Raw genomic sequence first — 26,513 nt, forward strand, 5'->3', positions numbered from 1 at the left:
TCACACATCATCTAGATGTCTTTTTTTACCAGGTAAAAATGAACAGAAATCTCAAATCGCGTCGGAAATATAAATACGTCATTAATAATATTAGATCCTTTTACTTGTGTTGCAATTTCCTTAACATTAAAGAAACACATTTTTACAAAGCACGATGATAGAGATAGACAATGTAGCCAATATGCTATTATTACTAAAGTATTTTATTCGCAATAAAACATCGCTAAAATGTACATCACTATTTACGTAAGATTAAAACCGGTTAAAATACGCAACTGAAGAACATTGGCAAGCGTAAGGAACTGTTGTTAGATCAGCAAAGTGTGAAATGAATAGTTATTTAACCATAAAGCTAAACAAGTCGATCATTTTTAAATACCTACCACAAGAGGACTGAAAAGTCAGTCAAAGATTTAAACATTGTTTTATAAAACATTATCACGGAAATTAAGTCAGTATTCTTCAATCCATTGAAGCAAAAACTAAGACGACGCGATCCCAGACATGTCTTTTCTCTGTCCAAAATGGGTCTCTCTCTCTCTCCCTCCCACCTCACGCTCTCTGAACTCGTGTCAGCACGATGACAGGGTAATGTATGCGCCCTGCTCATGGTTTTTCGTCTGTCCACAGGAAAATCACTCGAAATGGCAAAACAGTCGAAGAATGCGGATGAAAACGGAATCACCGTTTGGCTGCTTACATGCAGTTTACAACTCAAACACCGAGTGCGCAAGGCTATTGGAGGAGGCCACCACGTGACTACATTGTTTACTCTTGTTGGCAAACAATTAAAGACGCGAGTAAGTGTATTTTTTGGCTTTCCTACACCTCGAATGAACAATTATATATTTCGGGTGATTAGGACGATTAGAAATGAACAATAACTCGTTTCACGAATATAATTTTAACAGTGAATACTTAAACAAAATATGTTGCAATAAATCTTATGTTTGTTATATGGGGCAACATTTCTCCCCCTGTGCTCTGCAGGAGAACAGTTCTACGTGGAAACGACATGCTGAAGAAAGTTCATCAGAAAATGATAAAGGCAACGTGTGGAACTTTCAAAACCTCTCGAATGTCCAACATCCCTATTCATTCTCTGATGATGGCAACCACTCTTTGGACCCTGCGAATGCATTGGAAAGAGAAAAGGCATGTGAGCTGTCAACTTCCTGCTTATCAACCATGAAGTACCCTTGGATGAGAGAGACACATGCACCCACGCACTTCAGCTCCATTAACGCCATGGAATCAGGTGAGAGAACACGACTTTGAAGTAAATTATGCATATTGATTTCATGACTGTATTGCTTAGAAATACCCACTAAATTTAATCAGTCAGTCAGTCATATTTTAGTCGATAATGAATAACAGCAGTGTCGGATTTGGCTCGATGTCAACTTGATTTGTGCTTAAACATTGATGTCAATGACTAACACCATTGAGAACTTGTTGTTATTGATCAATTAAAAAAAAAAAAATTCTAAAACACAAAATTAAACATGCACTTACAGGAAACATTTCAATCCTGACCACTAAAATATGTGTTTTACAGTAAATACATTGAAGAATTATAACACTAAATGCAGTTAAAATTGAAGTTTCGTTGTGATCAGTTATGGCGATTAAAATATTCTTATTATCAGGAAATTAAAATCACAAAAACTAAGAGGTCTAATGTGAATGCATTTGTAAAACAAAAGATGGTGGCATGTATACATACTTAGAGCTCTGAAAAAAAAACATTTTGTCATACATATTTTAGTATATGGATTGTGGTGTCTAACAGTTCTTATAATAATGATTCACCAAGTAAAAATATGTTCTCAAGATAAAAATGTAGCTACTGTATATGCTGCATAAAAAGGAGGGAAAGAAGGGAACTTCTAGGCAAAGTAATAATTTCTAGACACAGCCAGTTGTTCTGTGAATTTGATTAAATTTAAACTTTTACTAAGCAGCAGAATAATAAAAAAACACATCTTCAGTGAAAATTGTATATTGTCTGAGGCTATGCTTTTTCTGGGTCACACAGACAAAACTGTTTCACTTGTTTAAGCCCAAAGTCAGATTCCTACATTCACAATAGAATAGCTTCTCTACAACATACTGAAGAATGAGGCTCTTTAAGGTTTCAAAAGGTTTATATTTAAATAACAAGGGCTGCATGATATTGGAAAAACCTGACATTACGATATTTAGTTTGGCCACAATATATATTGCGATAAGTGAATAAAAATTCACCAGAGGATTGAACAGCTCTGCTTGGAAAGACTTCTTTAACTTGGATCAACTGGGAGTCTTTTTTTGCATAAATTAAAATTAAAAGTAAATACATAAACAGTGCTATATGGTTTTCTGGGTAGTCTAACAGTATTAAAGTACAGAAACTGAACCCCAAGTGTAAAACAACATGGTGAAAATGATAATATTTTAATCTTTCATGAATAATCTAATCCTGCGGTTTGACTATTGCAGATACACATATTGCAATATCGATGCCCAAACAATATATTGTAAAGAAAGAACCTTTATTTTTAAGAGAGTATTATGATGATACTGTGAAGATAATGTGGTGAAGGGCATTTTTAGTTTCCCAAAAACTCTTTAAATTATTCAATACTTAAGAAACCTTTGTTTTTAAAGTGTGAAAAGCATTTAATAACTAGACAAATCTATTTTCACTATAAGTAATCTTTTGTGAAATGGAAAGGTTATATTAGTGTTAAAAGCTCTTTGTGGAACAAGCAATGACTGGAACCTATTTTTTAGACAAAAGGGGTTTGTTCACCCAAACGGTATAGTATGTTATTTTTTTTTCTACTATGGATGTCAATGGATTAATATCTTGTTTTGTGGCTAATAGAAGAAAGAAATTCCTAAAATTTGAGTGTAAGTGTAGTGTTCATTTTTAGGATATTGCTAAGAAGGACAATAGATAAAAAAAATCCACACACAAATCATTAGGAATCTAACCACAGTAGAAATCACGTGAAATGGATAATTAACTTAGTGATTAGTCTACCAACAGTGGTCTGCCCACAGACAGTGTGTTGGATTCTCAGTACACTGATTTATCACTGGGGGTTTAAATATGCAGCTGAGCATATTCAAGGATGTCATGCTTCATTTTCATCAGCACAGTTTAAGCATCACAGAGATTTGCTCTGGTATTATGTTATGCAACACAGTAAATAAATAAACTGGGATGAGAGTTCTGTTCACTGTCTAAAACTGTGCAGCAGTCTCTGTTTGACAGATCTGGTATGCCTAAACACTTCTGTATATCTGCATATTTTCTAGGTGATTCTAAATACAGCAATGGTGAAGCAGTTGTACGGAATAGCAGCAGTAAACGGGCTCGTGTGGCGTTCACCTCCTCTCAGCTGCTGGAGTTAGAGAAGGAGTTTCACTTCAGCGCTTACCTGTGCCGCAACCGGAGACTTGAAATGGCTGAGCTGCTGAAGCTCACCGACCGGCAGATTAAAATCTGGTTCCAAAACCGTCGCATGAAGTATAAGAAGGACCACAAGGAAAAGTCAACGGCAAAGTCCTCTTACACCTACCTGGGAACAGAAAACCAGCCATTAATAATTAGCAGAAGCACAACAGATTCTCCAGTGCCATTGAAATTCCAGAATAACTATGAAACACCATCAATGAACTGGTGAAATTACAGAAAAACTGAAAACTGGTGACTTTTGCTTTTAGAACTTATATAATGATAGTAATCTGCATCAACCATAAAGACTGAAAATGAATGAATGAATGAATGAATGAATGTGTGAATGAATGAAATTTCTACAAAACATGTACATGATCTGTCACTGTTCAGCTATTTCTCCATTTGTAACTCTCTCTGACATGATTTATATTTAAAAACATTGATGATTAATTGCCTCTGGATGATGATTTATGTGCAAAGTTAACTTGGAAGAGTTCAATAGGCAAGCTCGCTCTGAACCAGATTACATGATATCAGCTAGTACATTTCAGAGTTAGTCTCTATTGTGCATAAACTGCTGTAGTAATATCTTTGCAAAGCACCAAGATTTATTGCAACCCTACTTGTGCAAGTTTATCTCTTGGGCACAGAAAATACAATTTTAAAAGGGCATTCAAGACTTTGAATGGTCATTAACATCCTCTCAACTTTTTAAGTGCACAACATATTTTTTATTACTCTCAAAATGATATGCTACTTTTCCCAAGGCATGAGCTAAAATGTACAACTTGCAGCGTTGTTCATTATGATGGTCACAATTGTTCCATGTTAAAGCCTATTGACCTGCTCTACTATTAACAATGAATTTGAATGACTTTTTTTCTGCTTTACACTGAAAGTAGGTGCGTTTAAGTCTGAATTTACAGCATATCTACTGACAAAATGAATGAAAGAGCAAAGCAGGATTTTCACAATGCTATATCAATGCATTTATAGTGTAATTACTTTACCCATTCATGTACACAAAAGTGTCAACATGGCAGCTGCAATGTAAAATATGTGCATATTTGTAATTTATACCATTTCAATTATAACCTGTCCATATTTGACAAAAAAACATGCATTTTGAAAATAATAAGTGGTTGTTTTTTAAACTGATTTATTCCCTCTGGATAGTCAATAAATAATCATTGTAATTCATGTAACTGACAATAATGTTGTTTTGTTTAGTTAAAACAGGTAATGGTGAGTCTAAATTTAGCTTAAAGGTGCTTCTGTGAATCTTACTTGATACTTTTTGAATTAGGCAATACTGTACTTTGCATTCTTAAAACATAACCTTACATATATGCCTTCCTCCGCCTCCGCCTACCAACCTCGGAACATTAATCATTTAGACAAGGCTCTCTCTCTCTCTCTCTCTCTCTCTCTCAGCTTCACAAGTGCTCAACCCGCTGGGCCAAATGACAGGCTGTGCGCTTCTCTTCCAACACACTTCTCTCCAATACGGGAGCTGAAATACATCTAGAGAAACAAGATCTGCATTTCCCCCCGCTAAAAACAGTCTATTATTGCATCCTAGCAAATTTGGACTGTAAAGTAACATTACCGGTGAAGACGCCAAGGCTTGTGGGCACCGCCCCTGGCAAGGCAGGCAATAACTCATTTTGATTAATTATGTTTAATTAGGACGTCGCCGTGTGTCATTTTATAAGCTAAGCATGGAACAGCAAAATCTACCTTTTCAAAAATATTAACTTCGGCTGAAATTTGAACTAATTGAGCAATTTCATTCAGTCATTCTTGCGTAAATCAATCTAGACATGATATAATTAGTAGCCTAACTTAGTAGCCTTAAGTGCTTCTCAACTCCATTCCTAGAGGGTTAGAAACCACTGGCTTAACTAATTTCAATACTCTTGGCAGCATTGCGCGATTAATCATAGGTTTAACTATATTCTCAACCTTGTTTCCGTTTATAGATTACAATGCGGCACATGTAATCAAGAGGATGGAAAATAGGCCTTTATTCCATTCATTCTGATTAAGGAAAAAACGATCCTGTAATGAATCGTTGAGGCTAAACCACAGAGCTAAATAAATAATCTGATAGTGTAATTTGCAGATAAGCGCGCGAACATATCTTTATACGAGTGGCCGCGAGAGGATGGAGCAGTGTCTGTGCTGCACTGCTGAACTCAACATTCATCACCATGCAGCAGTGCTCCATATGCAAAGTAGGAGTTGGCCTCCCGGTGGCCCCTTTAGTGCAACTAAACGGAAAGCTGCACTGTAAAAAATAAAATCTCAATTTGTTCAGCACACTGTACTTTTTCTGTCATATATACTAAGAATTGTGAATAACTACTGATCTACATAAAAATATATGTTATGTCAATAATATTCGCTAAAATGTTATGTCTACATGTTTACCACAGTTTTCTGGACATACATTTTTGTGTTGAACAGGTATGTTGATATTTAAATAAATTGCGCATGCGTGACGCGACGTTTGAAAACGGCGCCAACCCTCCCCCATATTGACCATTCGTTTCGCTCCTCATCTCCATTTTGTCTTGGTGCCATATCGGACTTCTCATATGTTTTCGACTCTTCGAAGAACTAAACATTAACTTGTTCCTGTAGGTGAGTAACAACACTTATTAACACTAATTCTATGCATGCAATGAATTTTACTATATTCCCAACCTGACGGTTTGTTTTTAGCGACGAGAATTATTGCATATGCTTAAGTTTCAAATGCAGTGGGTAATTAATGTGGCCTATAGTTTCAGCTAAGTCCAAACTCTTAAATGTTTCTGTGTATTCATGACATGAGTGGCGGAATTAGGCAGAGTCAATCGCTCAGGGAGGCATGTAGACCCCGCGCGACATCCATCCCGCCCACGCCCGCACCTTCGAGAGGGCGGAGGACCGTGAGGTCGGCACAGTCGTTTGCCTAACGCCAGTTAAGCTTGTGCCGCTCCTTAAGACATTAACGTTAACAGTTACTTGGGAAAAAAACGGAAACTGCTTTTCTGTGCCGTTTAAGTTTAAAATGTTTCATGTTAACACTAAAATGACATCTTTATGCTTAACTGTTAATCACTGATAAAAGATGGCTAACTTGGGGCCATAGTATTAACACATTTACGTTAGGGAATTCGGAGGTTTTGTTTGTTTTTAGGTGAAACGTTTTCATTTCTCTAGCGAGTTTTCACATTTTTCTCATTTTACGTGCTTCTCTCTGTGTGTGCACCGCCTAGTGATGGGTCGTTCTTGAACGATTCGTTTATTTTGAACGAATCTTTTGTATGACTCGAGAACGACGAGTCCTCTCTGGGAGTGATTTGTTCACTCGCGCATGCGCACATTTGTGCAGGTGGAGGAAAAGATTAGTTCATTTATCGAGTCCTCTAACGGGTTTAAGTCATTCGTTCATCACTTTAAAGACAATAGGCAATGAAATGCAATCAGAGCCGGAAAAAAATTTAAATCATCTTTCGAGACCTCTGCGTTGAGTCATCTCTCTTTACATGCTGTCACGTGATGAACGAACGAGTCAAAAACCAGATGACTCGAAAGGTGAACTAATGGCTCCTTTCGGTTCAGACTGTGCTTTGGTTAAGCTTATATGGGTCTGTCTGTGTGACGTAGGCGAACCCCTCAAATTTGAAGACCTGACAGAAGAGCTGAGCTCACATAATCATAGACAAAAGACTAGGTAAACAAACGATTATTTTCTTTTTCTTATAGCATTCAAGTTATGACTGGGCTAGTTGTGGATGCGTTTGGAATAACTTGTATCATTTTAATAATATTTTGGCAAATTGATGGAAATGACTTGTAAAAAAGATTTATTCATCTCAACGAACGAGACTCAAAGGTCCAAATCAGTAATATGATCTGAACTTCCCATCACTAAGAGCGAGTGAGACCGTAAGTTGTACTTATAAATTTGTGACGCATATATAAAGCACGGATATTCAGATTATATTAGATAAAGTAATATGTAAATGTAGTTTATATATATTTTTTTTTATAAAATATTACCTAAAACGTTATTTAATCCTGTCAAATTAATATAAATAGTTCATATTAGGTTTAAAATAGTCTTAATTTCAAATAATATATTATTACTAACTATATTACATTATTTGTGGACTCCTCTGTATACATCAATATCATATATTGATATTAATATCATTGTCTGCTCCCAAACGTGTTTCATGTTAAAATATGGGGGCATAAACTTGAAAAATGTTTAAAACTTATTTCTGTTTTCAAGATAATTTTCTCAAGACTTCATGCAGTGTAAAAACTGCAAATTCAGCACTTCAAGTGAAGATGTCCTTCTGAAGCACTATCAGCTACATCATCATAGAATGTCCAACTGGCCCTGTCTTTACACGGAGTGTGTTTGTGCTTTAAAAACTGCAGGTGCTTTACGATCCCACTTATCTAAATCACACCACAACACTGATAGAGTCAGTTGAGATCTTTCAACTTTTAATTGTGGACTATGTGAATTTCATAAGATTTGTACTGAAAAAAGATTTTTTCTTCATCTACATAATCATCTGAAACGTAAAGAAGTTAATGCAGAAGAGACATGGCAGCCATAAGTGAATAAGCCTGCACTCTTTTTTCAAGAACAGGTAAAGATAATTTTTTTCTTTCTTATTAGGCTTTAAGTTTACAGAATGCAACATGCTCTGTTTACATTAAAAATTGATTGCTGTAAATCTGGTTGGTTTGTTTTAAAAAGATCTGTGAGGAATTTTTCCGCATCACCAACAAAGACCTTCTAGGAGTCTCCATGGCAGCCACTGACAAGTACACACCAAAGCTTCTGAAATTATACAGAGCCAGAAAAGGAGCGTTTGGACATGAAATGGAAGAGCTCCTGGAAAGACTTGATGAAAGGGCAAGTTAATAATTTTCATTATTTACATGTTTTTGATCTATGTAGTTGATGATATTTCAGTTTTCATTCTGTGACTTTTTGGTTGTATCTTTTTTATGTTTTTGCAGACAACAGAAATTGTTAATCACAGAAGGACTTCTGCTTTAGAGGGCCTGCCTTTGTTTCTTCGAGAGAAACAAACTAACCTTTTCAAGAAATGTAAAGTAGGTATCAAACACTTTAAATGGTTTAAAGCATGAGTGTCCAAACTTGCTTCTGTATTGCTGGTGTCTGAAAAGTTGAGTGCCAATCTATTTGGAGCTTTCATGAAAACTTTTGATTAGCTGAGTAAAATGTTTAATTTAGGTATCATTAACAGAAATTACAAATCTTCTGACCTTAAGGTATAAGAAGTAAATTTACGTATAAACGTGTCTTGTAAATTTCATGATTCACAAGTATCTTGTTATTTTTAAAAGATTGATATCAGGTTCTATATTAGTACCAATTTAGACCTGCTCACTGATTTATGCAGGCAGTTAAGGGAAAGAACATGTAAAAGAGATGCAAAAGAAACTGTTGCTTTGTCTGTTATTACATAAAATTAGAGTTGTGCCGAGAGTCTGAGACGTTATTCTTGTCAACCAAAATGGCAGCTGTTGTATTCAGAGTACAACATATCAGCATTTATTTATTTATTCATTTATGACAGTATTTTAAAATAAATCACTTAAAATATTTAAAGTCCAATTACTGCATTAATGTTGCATATGAATCCTGATGATTTATGCGTGTGTAGATCTGGGCTCCTTGTTATTTACATGTTGTCAGTTTAATTGTTACATTCACTTTTGCTTAACGATTTGAATTATAACACTATGTCTTCCTACAGACAAACTACACATTACATAGCATTTTTATGATCATAACTATTTGATGTAACTGGTCATTTTGCTTAACTGCAATTAAGTTTGCATGGTCATTGTATTATGCTGGTTTATTATTTTTACAGAATGTTCATATTTCTGAAAGATAACTGTATGTATTTTTAACTGAATAAATAACTTTATTACAATTATTTAAATGTGTGTGTTGTTATAGCCCTATACTAAACATATAATATCTTGCTTGTTTGTAGATAAAGTACTATAATGACTTTCTATGCTCAAATATTCTTATTGTGTTTTCACAGGAAACTGAAGATAGAACAAAGGGCGTATCAGTTGGCATTCTCTATGTTACGGAAGATGACTACCGGGCAGCATCACCAGTGATCCAGAACATTGCTGTTGTACTGGAAGAGGTTGTTGTTTTGGAAGACATTCCAGATACCTCAAGTGCTGTAGCATACCTCTTTGGCCTTCTTCATGCACTCAACTTTTCCTATCCCAAAGAACTCCGGTACACTTTTGACACAATTCAGAATGTTTTCATGGAGCTTGGGACTGGATGTACGCAACGTTAGCTTACTCTTAAAAACAAGATGTTAAACTAATACTGTAAACAGTGTTGTGTCAATGGTCTGATGTTACAAAGACCTAATGTACAATTTGAGTACTAAATCTGATTCATGAGAGCCACTGTTTAGGCACTGTGTTCAGTTAAATGGGTAACATTTCATAATAACTACACACTATGAATCATTTATTAAGCATTAGCAAATAGTTAGTTCATTATTTGTTAAGTATTAACTCTAATAGGCATTAATAAGCACTTTATAAATACAGCCACAACTGGCTATATTCTTAAATTGTAATTAATTGCATTTTCATACTTTGTTAATGATTCTTTTTTTCATTACATAAGTATTGCATTATTTACAAACCAGTTATTTAAGAATAGGTGGTGGTTTTTTCCAGATCATTCAGAATGTGAAAGTACATTATTAATAAACTATTCAAATAACGTTCATATATCTTATTATTCAGGCATATACTATTAGTTTATTTATATATTAATACACGCTTTATTAACTCGACTTCATCCAGTTTTGTGACCTAAAGTGAGGACTATTTATGCTTTATAAATCACTTATAAATGACTATTAAAGGCTCAGTTATATTCCGAACAGGGAAAAAGAGCATGAACTATTTCATTCATTTCTGTTTATTTAATGATACACAAATGAAACTATCAAATGAAAGAAAAATCTTTGCAACCTTATCTAAAATGAAGTTACTGTACAGTTTACACTTTGCTAAATAACACTGAAATGTTATATCTTAATATATTGTTTTATCCAATTTTATTCAATTGTATTTATTGCTAATTGTATTTTGACATTTCTGTTATTCGGCGATGTTTAAAGTTTACAGTAATTTTATTTTTTTAGATTAGATTGCAAACATTTATTGTTCATTTGATACTCAGCTTTTTAATTGTCATTTATAAGAGATTTATAAAGCAAAAATAGTCTCACTTTAGATTAGGTCACAAAAATGGATGAAGTTGAGTTAATAAAGCATTTATTAACATACATAGTAACCATTACTATATGACTGAATAATAAGATATATAAATGTTAATTTGAATAGTTCCATTAATAATTTACTAACTCATGCTGAATGATCTTAAAAACCACCAGCTACACTTAAATACAAATGGTTTGTAAATAATGCAATACTGAATTCAGTAAGGAACAATTAATAAAAAGCAAAGTTTGAAATACAATCATTAGCTTATAACAGCATTTGTAGCTGTATTTATAAAGTGCTTACTAACGTCTAATAATGTAGAGTTAATGCTTAACAGATAATTGATTAACTATTTGTTAATGCTTTGCTAATGATTCGTAGTGTGTTGTTATTATAAAGAGTTACTGTTAAAGGTTTTAAAATTAAAAGGTTTACATTTTAATATTTAGATTTTGTCAAGACACCCAAGCACTTAACTTTTGTTTTGGTTTAAATGTTTATGGAAACTGGTGTCCAAATCAACCCTTTTGTTTATAATTTGTGCATAAAAGCATTCAAAGCAAATTTAGTTTGTGTTAAATGCAATGTTTAAATTGTTAATTTCTGTGCTGTTGTTACAGTTAAAATGTTAAAGCTTGCATATGTGCCTGCAAATTAGCAGAAAAGTCTGTATACTGCAAAGTTTGTAATTTGAAGCACTTTTCATCTAAAATATTTACAAATGTTTGTGCTATTTCCTGTTGTAAAGCTTATTTATCTGTTGCTTTCAGTGGAAATAAATTGAAGAAGTAGTAAGTTTGTGTTTGTCATTTGTAAGTAGAATGATTAAAACAGAATGATATGCTAACTAGTACTAATTACGTATTTTGCAAATTTGAAAAAAAACATCCACTAAACAGAAAAAAATTAATTGACTCAATTGCAGTAACTGTTGCTTTAGTTGATGTGACAAGAATATCTTTATTAGTATAATACTATAATCAATATTGCATGAACAAAGAAAATTATGTTAGCTCAACTAAATATTGTTACTGAGAAGAACTAAAAAACAGTTGTTGAGACAACTCAAAGTTCTTACTGCATCAAGTTGCCTTATTTTTTTATGTTTTCTCAACAATTTTTTTTTTACAGTGTGAGCACTCTGCTGTATTTAAACTGTATCAAAAGCTAGCCTGCTTGCTTGTTTATATAAAATCTAAAACCTCCACATGGACGGAAAATATCAATTTAATGTTCCTAATAAACTATTTGTGCCCGTTTATAATTGTATTTTAATAAATAAAAAAAAAATCCTAAAGTGGATAGTATATTGAAATATATATATTGAGGAAAGTGAGGCCTGCAGTACTTTGGATGTTGCTGTGAGGTTTTCTGTGAGCTCCTGGATGCTCTTGACATGATTTTGTCTGGCCAGCCATTCCTGAGAAGGTTCTCCACAGTTTCATGTTTTAAATACAGCTGAAGTCAGAATTATTAGCCCCCTGTATATTTTTCCCTAAATTTCAGTTTGAAAGAAGATTTTTTTTAAACACATTTCTAAACATAATAGTTTTAATTACTAGTTTTTAATAGCTAATTTCTTTTATCTTTGCCATGATGACAGCACATAATATTTTACTAGATAATTTTCAAGATAATAGTATTCTGCTTAAAGCGCAATTTAAAAGCTCAACTAAGTTAGTTAGGAACCTCGGCTCAGTTGGTATTTCTGTGTGGAGTTTGCATGTTCTCCCTGCCTTCGCGTGGGTTTCCTCCAGGTGCTCCGAAAGACATGTGGTGCAGGTGAATTGAGTAGGCTAAATTGTCCTTAGTGTATGTGTGTGTGTGTGTGTGGATGTTTCCCAGAGATGGGTTGCGGCTGGAAGGGCATCCGCTGCGTAAAAACTTGCTGGATAAGTTGGCAGTTCATTCTGCTGTGGCGACCCCGGATTAATAAAGGGACTAAGCCGACAAGAAAATGAATGAATAAATAAGTTAGTTAGGCAAGTTATAATAATTAGGCAAAAAAAGTGTATTACGATGGTTTGTTCCGTAGCCAATTTTTAAAAAATTGCTTAAGAGGGCACTGTAAAAATTCAAAAGAGAGTTAATCATTTTGACTATAACTGCATATGTACACAAATAAAGTCAAAATTATTAGCTCTCCTGTGAATTTTTTAGAGAGACTCCTTAAGCAATATGTTTTTTCAATTGGCTACAAAACAAACTATTGTGTACATATATTAGGTACACCTTACTAATAGCGGGTTGGACCCCCTTTCGCCTTCAGAGCTGCCCTAATCCTTTGTGACAAATTTAACAAGGTATTGGAAATATTCCTCAGAGACTTTGCTCCATATTGACATGATAGCATCACGCAGTCGCTGCAGATTTGTCGGCTGCACATTCATGATGCAAATCACCCGTTCCACCACATCCCAAAGGTGCTCTATTGGATTGAAATCTAGTAACTATGAAGGCCATTTGAGTACAGTGAACTCATTGTCATGTTCAAGAAATCAGTCTGAGATTATTCGCATTTTATGATATGGCGATTTGTCTTGCTGGAATTAGCCATCAGATGATAGGTACATTGTGGTCATAAAAAAATGGACATGGTCAGCAAGAATATTCAGGTATGCTTTGAGGTTGACACGATGCTCAATTGGTACTAATGGTCCTAAAGTGTGCCCAAAGAAAATATTTCCCACAACATTAAACCACCAGCAGCACCACCCTGAACCGTTGATACAAAGCAGGATGGATCCATGCTTTTATGTTGATGCTAAATTCTGACCCTACTATTCGAATGTCACAGCAGAAATCGAGACTCATCAGACCAAACAACGTTTTTCCAGTCTTCTATTGTCCAATTTTGGTGAGTCTGTGCAAATTGTAACCTAAGTTTCCTGTTCTTAGCTGACCACAGTGGCACCCAGTGTGGTCTTCTGCTGCTGTAGCCCATCCGCCTCAAGGTTGGACATGTTGTGCATTCAGAGATGCTCTTCTGCAAACCTTGGTTGTAACAAGTGGTTATTTGAGTTACTGTTGCCTTTCTATCAGCTCAAAAAAAAAGTCTGCACAAAATGAGTCAGCTCATTATCCTGACCTCTGGCATCAATAAGGCATTTGCGCCCACAGAACTGCCGCTTAATGGATATTTCCTTTTTTTTCGCACCATTCTTTGTAAACCCAAGAGATGGTTGTGCATAAAAATCCCAGTAAATCAGCAGTTTCTGAAACACTCAGACAGTTTAAAACAGACCAAAAAAGTATATTATTTTTGTTTTAATATAATTCTATATAATTCATAATAAATATAAAAAAAATCTTTTAATAAATTGTGTAATTTTGTTAAATTTATGAGTTTGTATTTTGACATTTATATATTTAAGAATTTGTTTGTGTATTTATATAAACACATACAAACAAGGGTGTGAAAAAGTGTTTGCCCCTTACTGATTTCTTATTTTTCCATGTTTGTCATTTTAATGTTTCCATCAAACAAATGTAATTATCAATGATTAATAAGTGAATATATCATGTAGATTTGAAATTAGGGTTTTTATTATTAAGGGAACAACAAATAATAAAAATACAAAACTACATAGCCCTCTGTAAAAAAGGTTTTTGCTTATAAACTTAATAACTGGTGATGCCACTCTTAGCAGCAACAACTGCAATCAAGCATTTTTGATAACTTGCTATGAGTTTAGGTTAATGTGGGGGACTGTTGGCTCATCTTTCCAGAATAATTCAGCTACATAGGAGAGTTTGAGCATGAATCACCTTTTTAAGGTCATGCCACAGCATCTCAATTGGATCCAGGTCAGGACTTTGACTAGGCCACTCCAAAGTCTTCATTCAAGTTTTTCTTCAGCCATTCAAAAACGTGGACTTGCTGGTGTGCTTTGTATCATTGTCTTACCACAGAACCCAAGTTTGCTTCAGCTTGAGTTCACTAACAAATGGCCGGACATTATCCTTCAGAATATTTAGGTAAACAGCAAAATTGATGGTTTCATTTATCATTTTATTTTGTCTTCCAGGTCCTGAAGCTGCAAAATAGCAACAAATCATCATTATACCACCACCACATTTTACGCCACATATCTTCCACAAAGTTTAACTCATCTCGCCAGTCCACAAAGCATTTTCCCATAAGTCTTGAGATCATCATGATGATTTCTGGCAAAACTATTATGAGCCTTTATGTTCTTTTTACCTTTATGTTCTTTTTTTATGCAAACCATTTTTGCCCAGTCTCTCTCTTATGGAGTCACAAACACTCACCTTAACTGAGGCAAATGAGGCCTGCAGTACTTTTGGTTTTGTTGTGAGGTATTCTGTGAGCATTTTAATGACTTCTGTGAGCTTCTGAATGATTTTAAGTTAATTTTGGTCAGCCGGCCACTCCTGTGAAGGTTCTCTACGGTTCCATGGCTCTCACCGAGGGTCACAGCAGTCCAGCTTTAGAAATCGATTTATTAGTTTTTTCCAACTGGTAGATCTCAATTTTCTTTCCCATTTGTTTTTGAATTTCTTTGGATTTCGGCATGATGTCCAGCTTTTGAGGATATTTTGGTCAACTTCAATTTCTAAGCCAGATCTTAAGTAATTTCTTGAATCAGTGAACAGGTGTGGAAGTAATCAGGCCTGTGTGTGGCTGGAGAAATTAAACTCAGGTGTAGACTTAAGTTAGGTTTTAACAGGGGACAAACATTTACTCACACAGGGCTATGTACTTTTGGATTTTGTCTTCCCTTAATAATGAAAACCATTCATGAAGTGTTTACTTGAGTTATCATGATGACATGAAACATTAGGATGTGACATGCAAACATGCAAAAAATAAGAAATCAGTAAAGGGCAAACACTTTCACAACACTGTGTGTGTGTATATACATATATCATTCACTCACCATCCTTAGGCTTAGTCCCTGATTTATTAGGGGTCACCACGGCAGAATGAGCCGCCAGTTCTGGCAAACTGTATGTTTTATGCAGCGGGTGATCTTCCAGTCGCAACCCAACATGAGAAACACCCATACTTTACATTCTCTCACTGAAACAAACTTATACACTATGGCCAATTTAGTTTATTCAATTCACCTATAGCACATGTCTTTAAACTGTGGGGGAAACCAGAGCAAAACCAACGTGAATATGGAGAGAACATGCAAACTTCAGAGAATTGCCTCCTGGCACAGCCAGGACTCAGAAACCTTCATGCTATGAGGTGACAGTGCTAACCGTATATGATTTAAAATCAATAGATACAATTTACCAACACAAAAATTATATGAAATTACACAAATATATATTTTCTTAAACATATATATTTTTATAAATATAAAATATTATATTCTTATAAATAAAGAAATATAGAATTTTTATACTATATTATACATTTAATTTATTACATGTTATAAAAAAATAGAAAAACAATAGTCATAAAACAATTGTTATATTTGCACAGCACAGCAGTGTATATAGGAAACACCACAAATAAGAAATCTGCCAGTAAACTAAAGGCGGCTCAAGATCTAATTCAGACACAGAACTGTATGAGCTTTAGTTCACAGTAAAGAGAGCAGCACAACAGCTCTACTCCATTTCTAAATCCATCACTGAGCTCAATATGTAATTAATTTGCAGAAAATCAGCTGCAGAGAAATTCCTCTTTGAGTGTTCAGGAGGAAAAGATTTAGTGGACTGACTTGAAGAGAGCAGAAGAGAGAGAAAGATGGAGGCTGCGCTGGATTCTTTACATTCTTGTGTGCTTGAACTGACCAGCCATGATTTACGAGCACATTAAGGCACATTACACGACCTCTGGCGAAAGATCACAGCGGATGAGAGAGAGCGGCCACTCACAATATATAAAAGACCTATTTTTAGTCATTTAAAACCACACAGGGCGAACAGCGCAAACTCTCCACACTACATGAATGGATTGATCCAAGGCTGTCTTTGATATGATTCAAGTTCCTCTTTAACATGAAAGATATGGGCTAACAATGACAGATGTCCATCGCTAATGCATTACTATACAACATTTAGAGAGAGAGAGAAATAGAAAAACAAAGCCACGAGAACAAGTCATCAGTTCCTTACGAAGATATTGCTCACTGAACAAGGGTTATCTTTAAAAACTATAAAAGTAAAACTGGTTCTGTTATTTGATATTAAAAATGAGTAAACTGAATAAATAAATAAAAGTTTAAAAAAAAGAAATAATGTAAAATAAAAAAGTAATTTAATCTTGCTGCCAATTAAATGTATTTCTTTTCATTTAACTAAAAACATAACAAAAATTAAACAGACATAAAATATATAAAATATATAACATAATGAACAAATAATAAAAATAAATGAAAACAGAAAATACAAATGGCAGCATTATCTAAACAATATTAAAACACGATGAACAATATTAAATTTCTGTCTGACATCAATAATTGCTTAATCGTACACCAGTTTGTGTAAAATATGAATAAATCTAGAAAATATATATTTGGTACATGCTATAAACAATTTTAAGAATCATAAAAGTGAAAAACCTATATTAATTTAAACACCTCTTAAATTTTAAATTAATAATTTGTTTCCTATCTAAAAGCAAATTTGAGGATGCAAGTAATCCAGGTGTAAAAATAGGTCAAAATTGGCCAATTCGTAACCCATATAATTTTGATAAAATGCATATAAGGGCCCATAATAGGGCTGCACGATGTTGGAAAAATCTAACATTGCGATATTTTCCTATACTGCGATATATATTGCAATATGAATATATTGCATTAACTATTCGCAAAATTGATTGGAATGATTCTGTAGAGGAGTGCATATAAAATAAAACAAACAGTTTACAAGCATAGGTAAATTCAATAAATAAGATAAAAATAAAAATAAAAACAGAATTTAATTGTTTTCAGAGTCGTCAAACTGTTTTCAAGTATATAGTAATTGAAAAAGATTAAATGTAAAAAAATGCTGCATAGTCTTTGTTTTATAAACAATTTAATAGAATGTATTGTTTTAATTTGTCATATAAGGGCGTCACAGTGGCGCAGTGGGTAGCATGATTGTCTCACAGCAAGAAGGTTGCTGGTTCGAGCCCCGGATGGATCAGCTGTCATTTCTGTGTGGTGTTTGCATGTTCACCCCGTGTTGCCATGGGTTTCCTCTGGGTGCTCCGGTTTCCCCCACGGTCCAAAGACATGTGGTAGAGGTAAACTTAAACAGGGCATAAAGTATGTGTGTGAATGCCAGAGAGTGTGTGGGTGTTTCCCAGTGTTGGGTTGTGGCTGGAAGGGCATTCGCTGCATAAAACGTGCTGAATAAGTTGGCGGTGACAACCCCAGAATAATAAAGGGACTAAGCCGAAAAGAAAATGAAATTTGTCATACACAAATGGTACAATATCTTAATTTTGAATGCTTTTAAAATCCTCATACAGTCACAGGCCTAAAAAACACTTGGAAAATGATCCATTAGAATCCAGACTTAACATTGCACATACACGCAATGTGACTAGTGCGAACAATCACATTTCGATATTAATGCTGAAACAATATATTGTGCAGCCCTAGCCAATAGCAAATTAAAATGACTGCAATTAAATTTTTTTTTTTTTTGTTAATTACTGTAAAAAGTTCACATTACTATAATGAAAATGCTTTTCTGTTTTAATATGTAATGGATCAGTAACACTTTACAATAAGGTTCATTAGTTAATGCATTTACTAACGTGAAACAATCATGAACAACACATGTACAGAATTTATTAATCATAATTGAACATTTACTAATGCATTTTTTAACATTCAAGTCCATGCTTGTTAACATTAGTTAATGCACCATGAGTTACCATGAACTAATAATGAACTACTGAATTTTCATTAACGTTAACTAACATGAACAAATACAGTCATGTTCATGTTAGTAAATGCATTAATTAAAATTAACCTTATTGTAAAGTGTGACCAATAGATCTTATGTATGTCGATCTGGCTTAAAATGGGAAGTACAGTGCCCAGCATAAATGAAAACATCCCATACAGATCTCTCTTTTCAATGAACATTTTTTTATAGGATTCTATAGGACACACACACACACACACGCACGCACGCACACACACACAAACAAACAAATATATATACAAATGTATTATTGTTTAGCAAATATATTAGATTAGTCAGTAGCAAAGCCGAAAATGGTTTAAAAATAATGAGAATAATAATAATAATAATTTAACAAACTAATATATTAGAGGAAATATTGAATAAAATTTTAAGGTGGGAAACAACTTAAGAGAAGCATAAAAATATATAATTTTGTTTTATTTATTTATGTTCTTTAAAATTTATTTTTTCTCTGAAGTTAAATGTAATATCCTTCTATTACTAAAGATGGTGGGTGACCACAGACTTATTTGAATGAATATAACATTTGAATGTTTAATAAAACTGTTTTGTTTAATTGCACAGACATATATTGCCTATATTAACCAAGGAAAACGTTGAAAGGGGGTGTGGGTGTACTCATTTTCGCTGTGCACTGTATTAGAAAAAGCAAAAGTGTTGTATTTTTATACATTTTATAACTTTATGAAAGAGTGCACAAACACAAGTCACACTTGTCCACACATAAACACGGATGAACAGCCTATCAGCATCAATATCCCCATGAGGAAATCATCATTACAACTATGCAACCTCATTATTGACATCATCTCCCTGGAATTTTAGTTTAACTGGATATTGCTCTTTTTTCATTCTTATCTCATTCCATTTCTTTTCATCTAAAAGGTCAGTTTTTCCCATTTTTGTCCCCCAATAGGGTCAACATTGATCCAGAACACTAACCTAGACGGAGTGCACTAGCAGACTCTCATCAGCCGCTCATCATATTCACATCCCAGGAATGAGATTACGCTATACACCAAATAAGTTCATCCAGGAAAAAAAAAATTGTCAGAAGGGCCCTGTTAAAGCCCCACATCGCACAGCCCACAGGACACCACACATACATCACATTCCAGATTTAGTTAGTAATCCCACAATCTAGTTAAGGATCTGGAAATTGGATCGAATCAATTAATTCTACAGTCAATTTGCATAAGAGATGGTCCACCGGCCATTAAAATTCACAATTTGTCTTCAAACATCTCACAGGCCGGCTACAATTTTAGAAATTGGAAGATACAACATTATTTATTATAATGAAATATAGGTCTTGGTAGCAATTAAAAAGAGAAGATCAACCTCTGTGACCACACTTTACAACAGCGACTCTCATTAAGGATTAAAAACGCCGGACCCTATGCTTACATAGGTAATCACTGTGTAGTAGATTCATAGTTTTCCTTCCCAAGCATGAATCAATAGTCATTTAAAGCATTTTATTAAGTGAGTCAAACACAAGCTGTGCTCAGACCTCTTCTAATCATAAACAAGGTGCTGACTCTGTATGTGTGACCTTTGGCAAATCCAGTCCATTCTTTTCCATTAACCTTCCCAGCTTTGCCATTTCTCTCTCGCTCTCTGTCTCTCCGGGGGAGTTTTCCTCTCAGTCACAGCCGCAGCTAGTGCTTGTTGCTCAGAGGGATTGTTAAGTATCAATTCCTAGTGTCACCTTTGTGGGTTTTATTTATTTGTCGGCCTGCTGGTATGGAACACGGCGCAGGCATCACTCAGGTAGATGGATTATAATTCACCTGCAAGCCCTCATCAATCTCAACAATTTGACTTCCTGTATCACGTACAACTGTTACTGTCATATTAAAGCACTGCATTATAAAGATCAATGGCTTTTTAAATACGCTCCCGCTAAAGGTGATTGGTGACATTAAATGGAGGGAAAAAAGGCAGATGACTGTCACGCAGATGAGAAGCCTCACAAACTTGATGAGGGTATCTATAAAACAATTACCATAACATACGCTCTGATTGAACTGGATGTTTCTGAAAATCAACATCTGATTATTAGCCTGAAAAGTAGTTCTAGGGGTTCGATACCAAGGCATGACATCTTCATGAAGACCACATTTATCCATTTGATAATTAATCTGTCTATCCATTCAAATCTGTTCGTCCACCCATCCATCCTCCATCAATCAATCTAGTCTATACATCATATTCAACCATCCATTTATTCCTATTTATATCCAGCCAACCACCCATCCACCAACCCACTTGTCCAATCAGTCTATCAGTATTTCAGTCTAGGCTATACAACATCAATTAATTAGACAATCAAGTAATTTCATCCATCTATCCATCCATCCATCCATCTATCTCACTATCCATCTATCTATCCATCCATTCATCTCACTATATCCATCCATCCATGCATCTGCCAATCTATCCATCCATTCATGCATCTGCCTATCCATCCATCCATCTCACTATATCCATCTATCCATCCATCCATGCATCTGCCTATCTATCAATCCATCCATCCATCCGTCCATCCATCAATCCATCCGTCCATCCGTCCATCCATCTGTCTGTCCATCCATCCATCCATCCATCCATCCATCCATCCATCCATCCATCCATCTAACTGCCTATCTATCCATCCATCCATCTAACTGCCTATCTATCTATCCATCCATCCAACTGCCTATCCCTCCATCAATCCACTCATCTATCATTCATCCGCCTTTTCTATAATCCATCCACATATCCATGCATCCATCCATCCATCCATCCATCCGACTGTCCAACCATCCATCCATCCATCCGACTATCCATCCAACTGCCTATCGATCTATCCATCCATCCATCCATCCGACTATCCATCCAACTGCCTATCGATCTATCCATCCATCCATCCATCTAATTGCCTATCTATCTATAAATCCATCGATCCATCCACTCATCTATCCATCCATCTGCCTATCTATCCATCCGCCTATCTATAATCCATCCATCCATTCATCTAACTCTATCTATCTATTGTTCTATCCGTCTATCTGTCTGTCTGTCTGTCCATCCATCCATCCATCCACTTATCCATCTGTCTTTCTATAATCTTTCCACATATCCATCCATCCATCCATTCATCTTATTATCCATTCATCCATCCAACTATCCTTCCATCCATCCGACTATCCATCCATTCATCTGACTATTCATCCATCTATCCGACTATCCATCCGTCTTTCTATAATCTATCCATCCATCCATCCGACTATCCATCCAATCATCTATCCATCCATCCAACTGCCTATCGATCTTTCCATCATCCATCCATCCATCCATCCATCCATCTAATTGCCTATTAGAGCTGCACAATTAATCGTTAAAAGATTGCGATCTCGATTCGACCCCCTAGACGATCTTAATTCAGCATTTCTACGATTCTGCCAATCTTATTTTCAAGTTCAGGAGAGAAGAAAAGGCGGCTGCACGAGTCTTTTCATTGTTTCACGTTGCTCAGTGACATTGACATCTCCAAATGATGTTGAATGAGTCACATACTGTATTTATAAGGTATAATTCACCTAAAAATGTCATTTTGTCTTCATATAATGATGTTTTCGCGGCCGGGAAATCACACGTGATGTGAGCTGCTGACCGTGAGCTGTTATCACAGAAACGCCGCGCGCGCGCTCTATTCAATGGCTGACGCGCGCGCGCGTCTACTTTAGTAAACAGAACCTGCATATGTTGCGAGTAACAGGTAATACAGTTGTAAATAATATTCAGTTTGTGGCACAGAGTGATCGTTTGGGAGCCGCGCGCGAAGTATGAACAAGCACTTAGCAGTCAAAATGAAACCGAAAGTGTGCACTTCATTTAAATGATCATATCGCATTATAGAGTTATGATTGCTACAAGCATTTGATAATGTTATTTCTTGCCACAGTTGTGCATGAAAATAAGTGTTTACAATGTCAGTATAACTACTCTAGCCTATATATTGTTGAATATAATCTGATAATGGCAAATGTCTGATTTTACCAGTGAATTAAATGGTCTAATATGACAGATTGCAAGCATATATCTTAAACATAATAATTCAACATCAGAATTATTATAAGGAGAATAGAATTATTTATAGAAACCAGTAGACCTACATATAATATTATTATCGATGTCGCCATATGTTTGTTTTTACCATACCTTTATTTTACATCTACAGAATCGTTAGAAAATCATGATCTTTATTTTAAGCCAACAAATCGTGATTCTCATTTTAGCCAGAATCGTGCAGCTCTACTGCCTATCTATCTATCTATCTATCTATCTATCTATCTATCTATCTATCTATCTATCTATCTATCTATCTATCTATCTATCTATCTATCTATCTATCTATCTATCCATCGATCTATCCATCCATCTGCTTATCTATCCATCCGCCTATCTATAATCCATCCATCCATTCATCTAACTCTATCTATTGTTCTGTCCGTCTGTCCGTCCGTCTCTCTGTCTCTCTATCTCTCTATCTCTCTATCTATCTATCTATCTATCTATCTATCTATCTATCTATCTATCTATCTATCTATCTATCTATCTATCTATCTATCTATCTATCTACCTATCTGCCATTCATCTGCTTATCCATCCATCGATCCATCCATCCATCCATCCATCCATCCATTCACCTACCTATGTTATTCCATCCATCCATCCACCATTCAATCAATACATATTCCACACTAAATCAATCAATCAATCAATCAATCAATCAATCAATCAATCAATCAATCAATCAATCAATCAATCAATCAATCAATCAATCAATCAATCAATCAATCAATCCACCCATCCATCGCTCTTCATTTATATCCCCACATCCATCTGTTTTATCCATCATTCCATCTATAAGCATAACATTTTTATGGAGAATGGTTTCAGTATTCTATCACTGTGCAGTTGAGGAGAAGAAGCATATGGCTGTGTTTCTATCCCAGCGACTGTTTAACCCTGCTAATGTCCCCCAGTAAGGAGCTCTGGAGGCTCTGGAAACAGTGCAGCAGTCTACGCTTGTATGACAGATGGCTTATTGTCACTTTGTTTGGGCTGCTGCCTGCTGGGCTCAAGTAGGAAGTGAAGACCGGAAGCATTCATATTCTTACTGCCACATACTACACTAAGCGAAGTATACGGGTTAGACACGGTGGAGGAGCTGTTTCAGCAAATGCCTGCTGGGATCTCTGTGTGACTGTAAGAATCAGCAATGCATCCCATTACTGCACACCTGGTCATTATGTATCCTATTTCTATGCAGATAACAGCGTTATTTCTATTTGGAGATAAAACAAGGAGTTCATTAGAGAAGACTGAAATTGCCACTGAAAGTGTGTAATGCAATTTGCTCTTAAATATTAAATATTTGTGATATTCAATGGGTTTAAAAATATTTATAAAAAAATAGAAAGGGTTTGAGTTCATTTGTTGATACTTGCATTTTAATATCCCAAAAATACTTGTACAATTACTCAAGCTTCTCTCTCCATATTGATGCCATAGATTTTCTGATGGATGTCCGCCCCAGGATAGAGTAACACATATCCTTTCTTATGTCTTTACGTTTATTACTAAAGTTGAATGTTTAAGAGGCTAGATCATGTTATGATTTTAGTGTCATCCCACTTCAGAGTTAAACTGGAAGAATATGCATGTCATTGCTTTTTCTGTACACCAATTGATTTGATTCCTCAGGATCTACCCAGCCAAGTATACTTGCATGGATGGATGCATACAATAAAAAAAAAACTATATGTATGACGCAGATATGACGTTATGAGAGAATAATTGTTTTAAGATGGTAAGCAGAGCGGCCTACAAACTCATTGCCTTGAAGCTGGCTTCAGCTGATGAAACAGCAAACTATTTTCAGTAAACTTTCCTTTTAAGTGAATCTCTGACTTCGGCTCTTCTTTATCTGAGAGACTGTTCATTTTTGGTTAAAATGTTGGTTTCCCCCTACAGGTTATTTATATTTCCAATAATTTTAGATATTTTCTTGAAAAAAATTTAGTAAAATATTATTTACTGTCATCATGGATGGCAAAGATAAAATAATTCAGTTATTAAAAACGCGTTTTAAAAAAACGATCATATTTAGAAATGTGTTGAAAAAATCTTCTCTCCGTCAAACAGAAATTGGAGAAAAAATAAACGGGGCTAATAATTCACGGGGTTTATTTATTCTGACTTAAACTGTACATTTGAACAAAAAAAAAGTCAAAATTTGCATGGGTATGAATAATTTCAGGCTTGACCTATTTATAGTTTTATAGTATATACTCCACCAGTCAAAAGTTTAGAGTCACTTATTTTCATTTTTAAAGAAAGTTATTCTGTTCATCAAGGTAGCATTTATTAAATATAAAAAATGTTAAATTGTTAAATATTTATTACAATTTTAAATAACTTCTTATTGTATGTAGTTTTAAATGAAGTTACTAGTCTAGTCATTATTGCTTGTATTACGCTTACCATTAACAATAATAATAATAATTATGATGATAATAATAACAATAATAATAACAATTAATATTAGTTTAAAGGATCATGTGACTTTTTTGAATGATCATGTGAATGAAGACTGGAGTAATGAAGCTAAAAATTAATCTTTAAAGTCACTAGAATAAATAATTACATTGAATGATAAACTACTTTTAAAGAGTAATTTTATAGTGCAATAACATTTGCAATTTGTACTGTATTTTTGATTAAATAAATGCAGCCTTGGTAAGCAGAAGAAGCTTATTTAAAACTTTTAAAAATCTTTCTGACCCCAAACCTTTGACTGGTAGTGTATATCTTAATTATTATAAAGCACAAATGCAACATAACATGACTATTAAGCAGCACTTTATGAAATTATTCATATAAATAAATCAATTATAATCATTATTATTATCATTATAGTCAAATTATAATCATATATAATCATTCTGTATACAACTATATACAAATGGAACAGAGCTCAGTTTAGTAATAATGCTAATGGTGGGCAGTGAAATGATCTGTTGAGCGCTCTCTTGGTCCCATATGGCTAAATGATGTTCAAGATCCACATTTGCTTAATCCATGCGTCTCATCGACAATTACTCGCTCATGTATGGACTCTTCTAGACTGAACCTAAACTATTTGGGAATTTGGGATTAATTAACAAACAGAAGCATTTACACTTGACCGCATTGTGTATGCATCTTCAACCGCCTCCACCTCTCAAGTCTGCCTCAAATGCATCTTGGAGGGCACTTGGTGTTTTTCTAATTACATAGCTATTAGGAAAACACATGAAGCCACCAAGTCTAAAAAGTTTTTCTAAAGTGCTTGGTGTGCTTTGTTATTTGAGTCATCTTGCTGCTTAAGTAAAATGCATCACTGCAAGTTCAAACAATCACCTTGTCAGCAATGTGCTCAATCAATTACTGCTGTTGATGTTATCAACGGCTTCATCTTCCCCGTTGGTCCTCTCGCTCTCTCTCTTTGCTTTTTCTTGCATGCTCTCTCTCTCTCGCTCACTCCTTTTGCATTTCTTTCTCAGCCTTTCCTTTTTATCAATGCTTGAACATGTCCTTTTCCATGCATTTAGTAGATCCAAATTGACTTGCATTCATGTTTCATATCCATCAAGCTATATACCCAAGAAATCATTTCTATCTCTCCTTATCCATTTATTGATTATTTTATCCAGCTGGCCATAATTATATCCATCATTCTATTCATCAATCACTGATTTTATCCAGCGCATAATTTTTAAGTGAATAATTTCCAGAACAAAACCAG

The 26,513-nt window shown here is 34.7% G+C and overlaps 2 protein-coding genes and 1 long non-coding RNA gene across 11 annotated transcripts in view; 2 read left to right on the plus strand and 1 right to left on the minus strand.

Moving 5' to 3' along the window:
- Positions 1-4,648, plus strand: part of hoxc3a (homeobox C3a) — a 62,370-nt gene extending 57,722 nt beyond the window's left edge. For all 5 annotated transcript variants that reach the window (XM_087305055.1, NM_001134685.3, XM_087305054.1 and 2 more), the window contains 3 exon segments: positions 631-800; positions 991-1,258; positions 3,307-4,648. In XM_087305055.1, the coding sequence (XP_087161181.1) occupies positions 645-800; positions 991-1,258; positions 3,307-3,674 (792 nt within the window). In that variant the 5' untranslated portion in view covers positions 631-644 and the 3' untranslated portion in view covers positions 3,675-4,648.
- si:dkey-81p22.11 overlaps positions 1-26,513 on the minus strand; it is a 166,707-nt gene that overhangs the window by 33,788 nt on the left and 106,406 nt on the right. For both annotated transcript variants that reach the window (NR_125800.1, NR_125799.1), the window contains 1 exon segment: positions 3,429-3,569. This is a non-coding gene — a long non-coding RNA (si:dkey-81p22.11).
- On the plus strand, positions 5,991-11,563 carry LOC147838260 (uncharacterized). 4 transcript variants are annotated; one of them, XR_015523850.1, is made up of 7 exons: positions 5,991-6,094; positions 7,737-7,888; positions 8,042-8,106; positions 8,217-8,375; positions 8,483-8,578; positions 9,547-10,038; positions 11,051-11,563. XR_015523850.1 is itself a non-coding variant. In XM_087307610.1 (6 exons), the coding sequence occupies exons 4-6, from the start codon at positions 8,268-8,270 to the stop codon at positions 9,817-9,819; spliced, it is 477 nt and encodes a 158-aa protein (XP_087163736.1). In that variant the 5' UTR covers positions 5,991-6,094; positions 7,737-7,888; positions 8,042-8,106; positions 8,217-8,267; the 3' UTR covers positions 9,820-11,563. The 4 variants fall into 4 exon arrangements, 3 of the variants coding, with proteins under 3 accessions (XP_087163736.1, XP_087163738.1, XP_087163737.1); XM_087307610.1 differs by having other exon boundaries at positions 9,547-11,563; XM_087307612.1 differs by having other exon boundaries at positions 5,991-6,090; positions 9,547-11,563.

This window comes from Danio rerio, chromosome 23, assembly GCF_052040795.2.
Source record: "Danio rerio strain M-AB ecotype USA chromosome 23, GRCz13ab, whole genome shotgun sequence".
In the NCBI taxonomy this organism is placed as follows: Eukaryota; Metazoa; Chordata; class Actinopteri; order Cypriniformes; family Danionidae; genus Danio; species Danio rerio.

Excerpts from the sequence above, each read along its gene's own strand:
- LOC147838260 (XM_087307610.1), top strand. The coding sequence starts at position 8,268 with ATGGCAGCCACTGACAAGTACACACCAAAGCTTCTGAAATTATACAGA. Across the intron at positions 8,376-8,482 it reads TGGAAAGACTTGATGAAAGG|ACAACAGAAATTGTTAATCA; the intron begins GCAAGTTAATAA and ends ATGTTTTTGCAG. Across the intron at positions 8,579-9,546 it reads ACCTTTTCAAGAAATGTAAA|GAAACTGAAGATAGAACAAA; the intron begins GTAGGTATCAAA and ends GTGTTTTCACAG.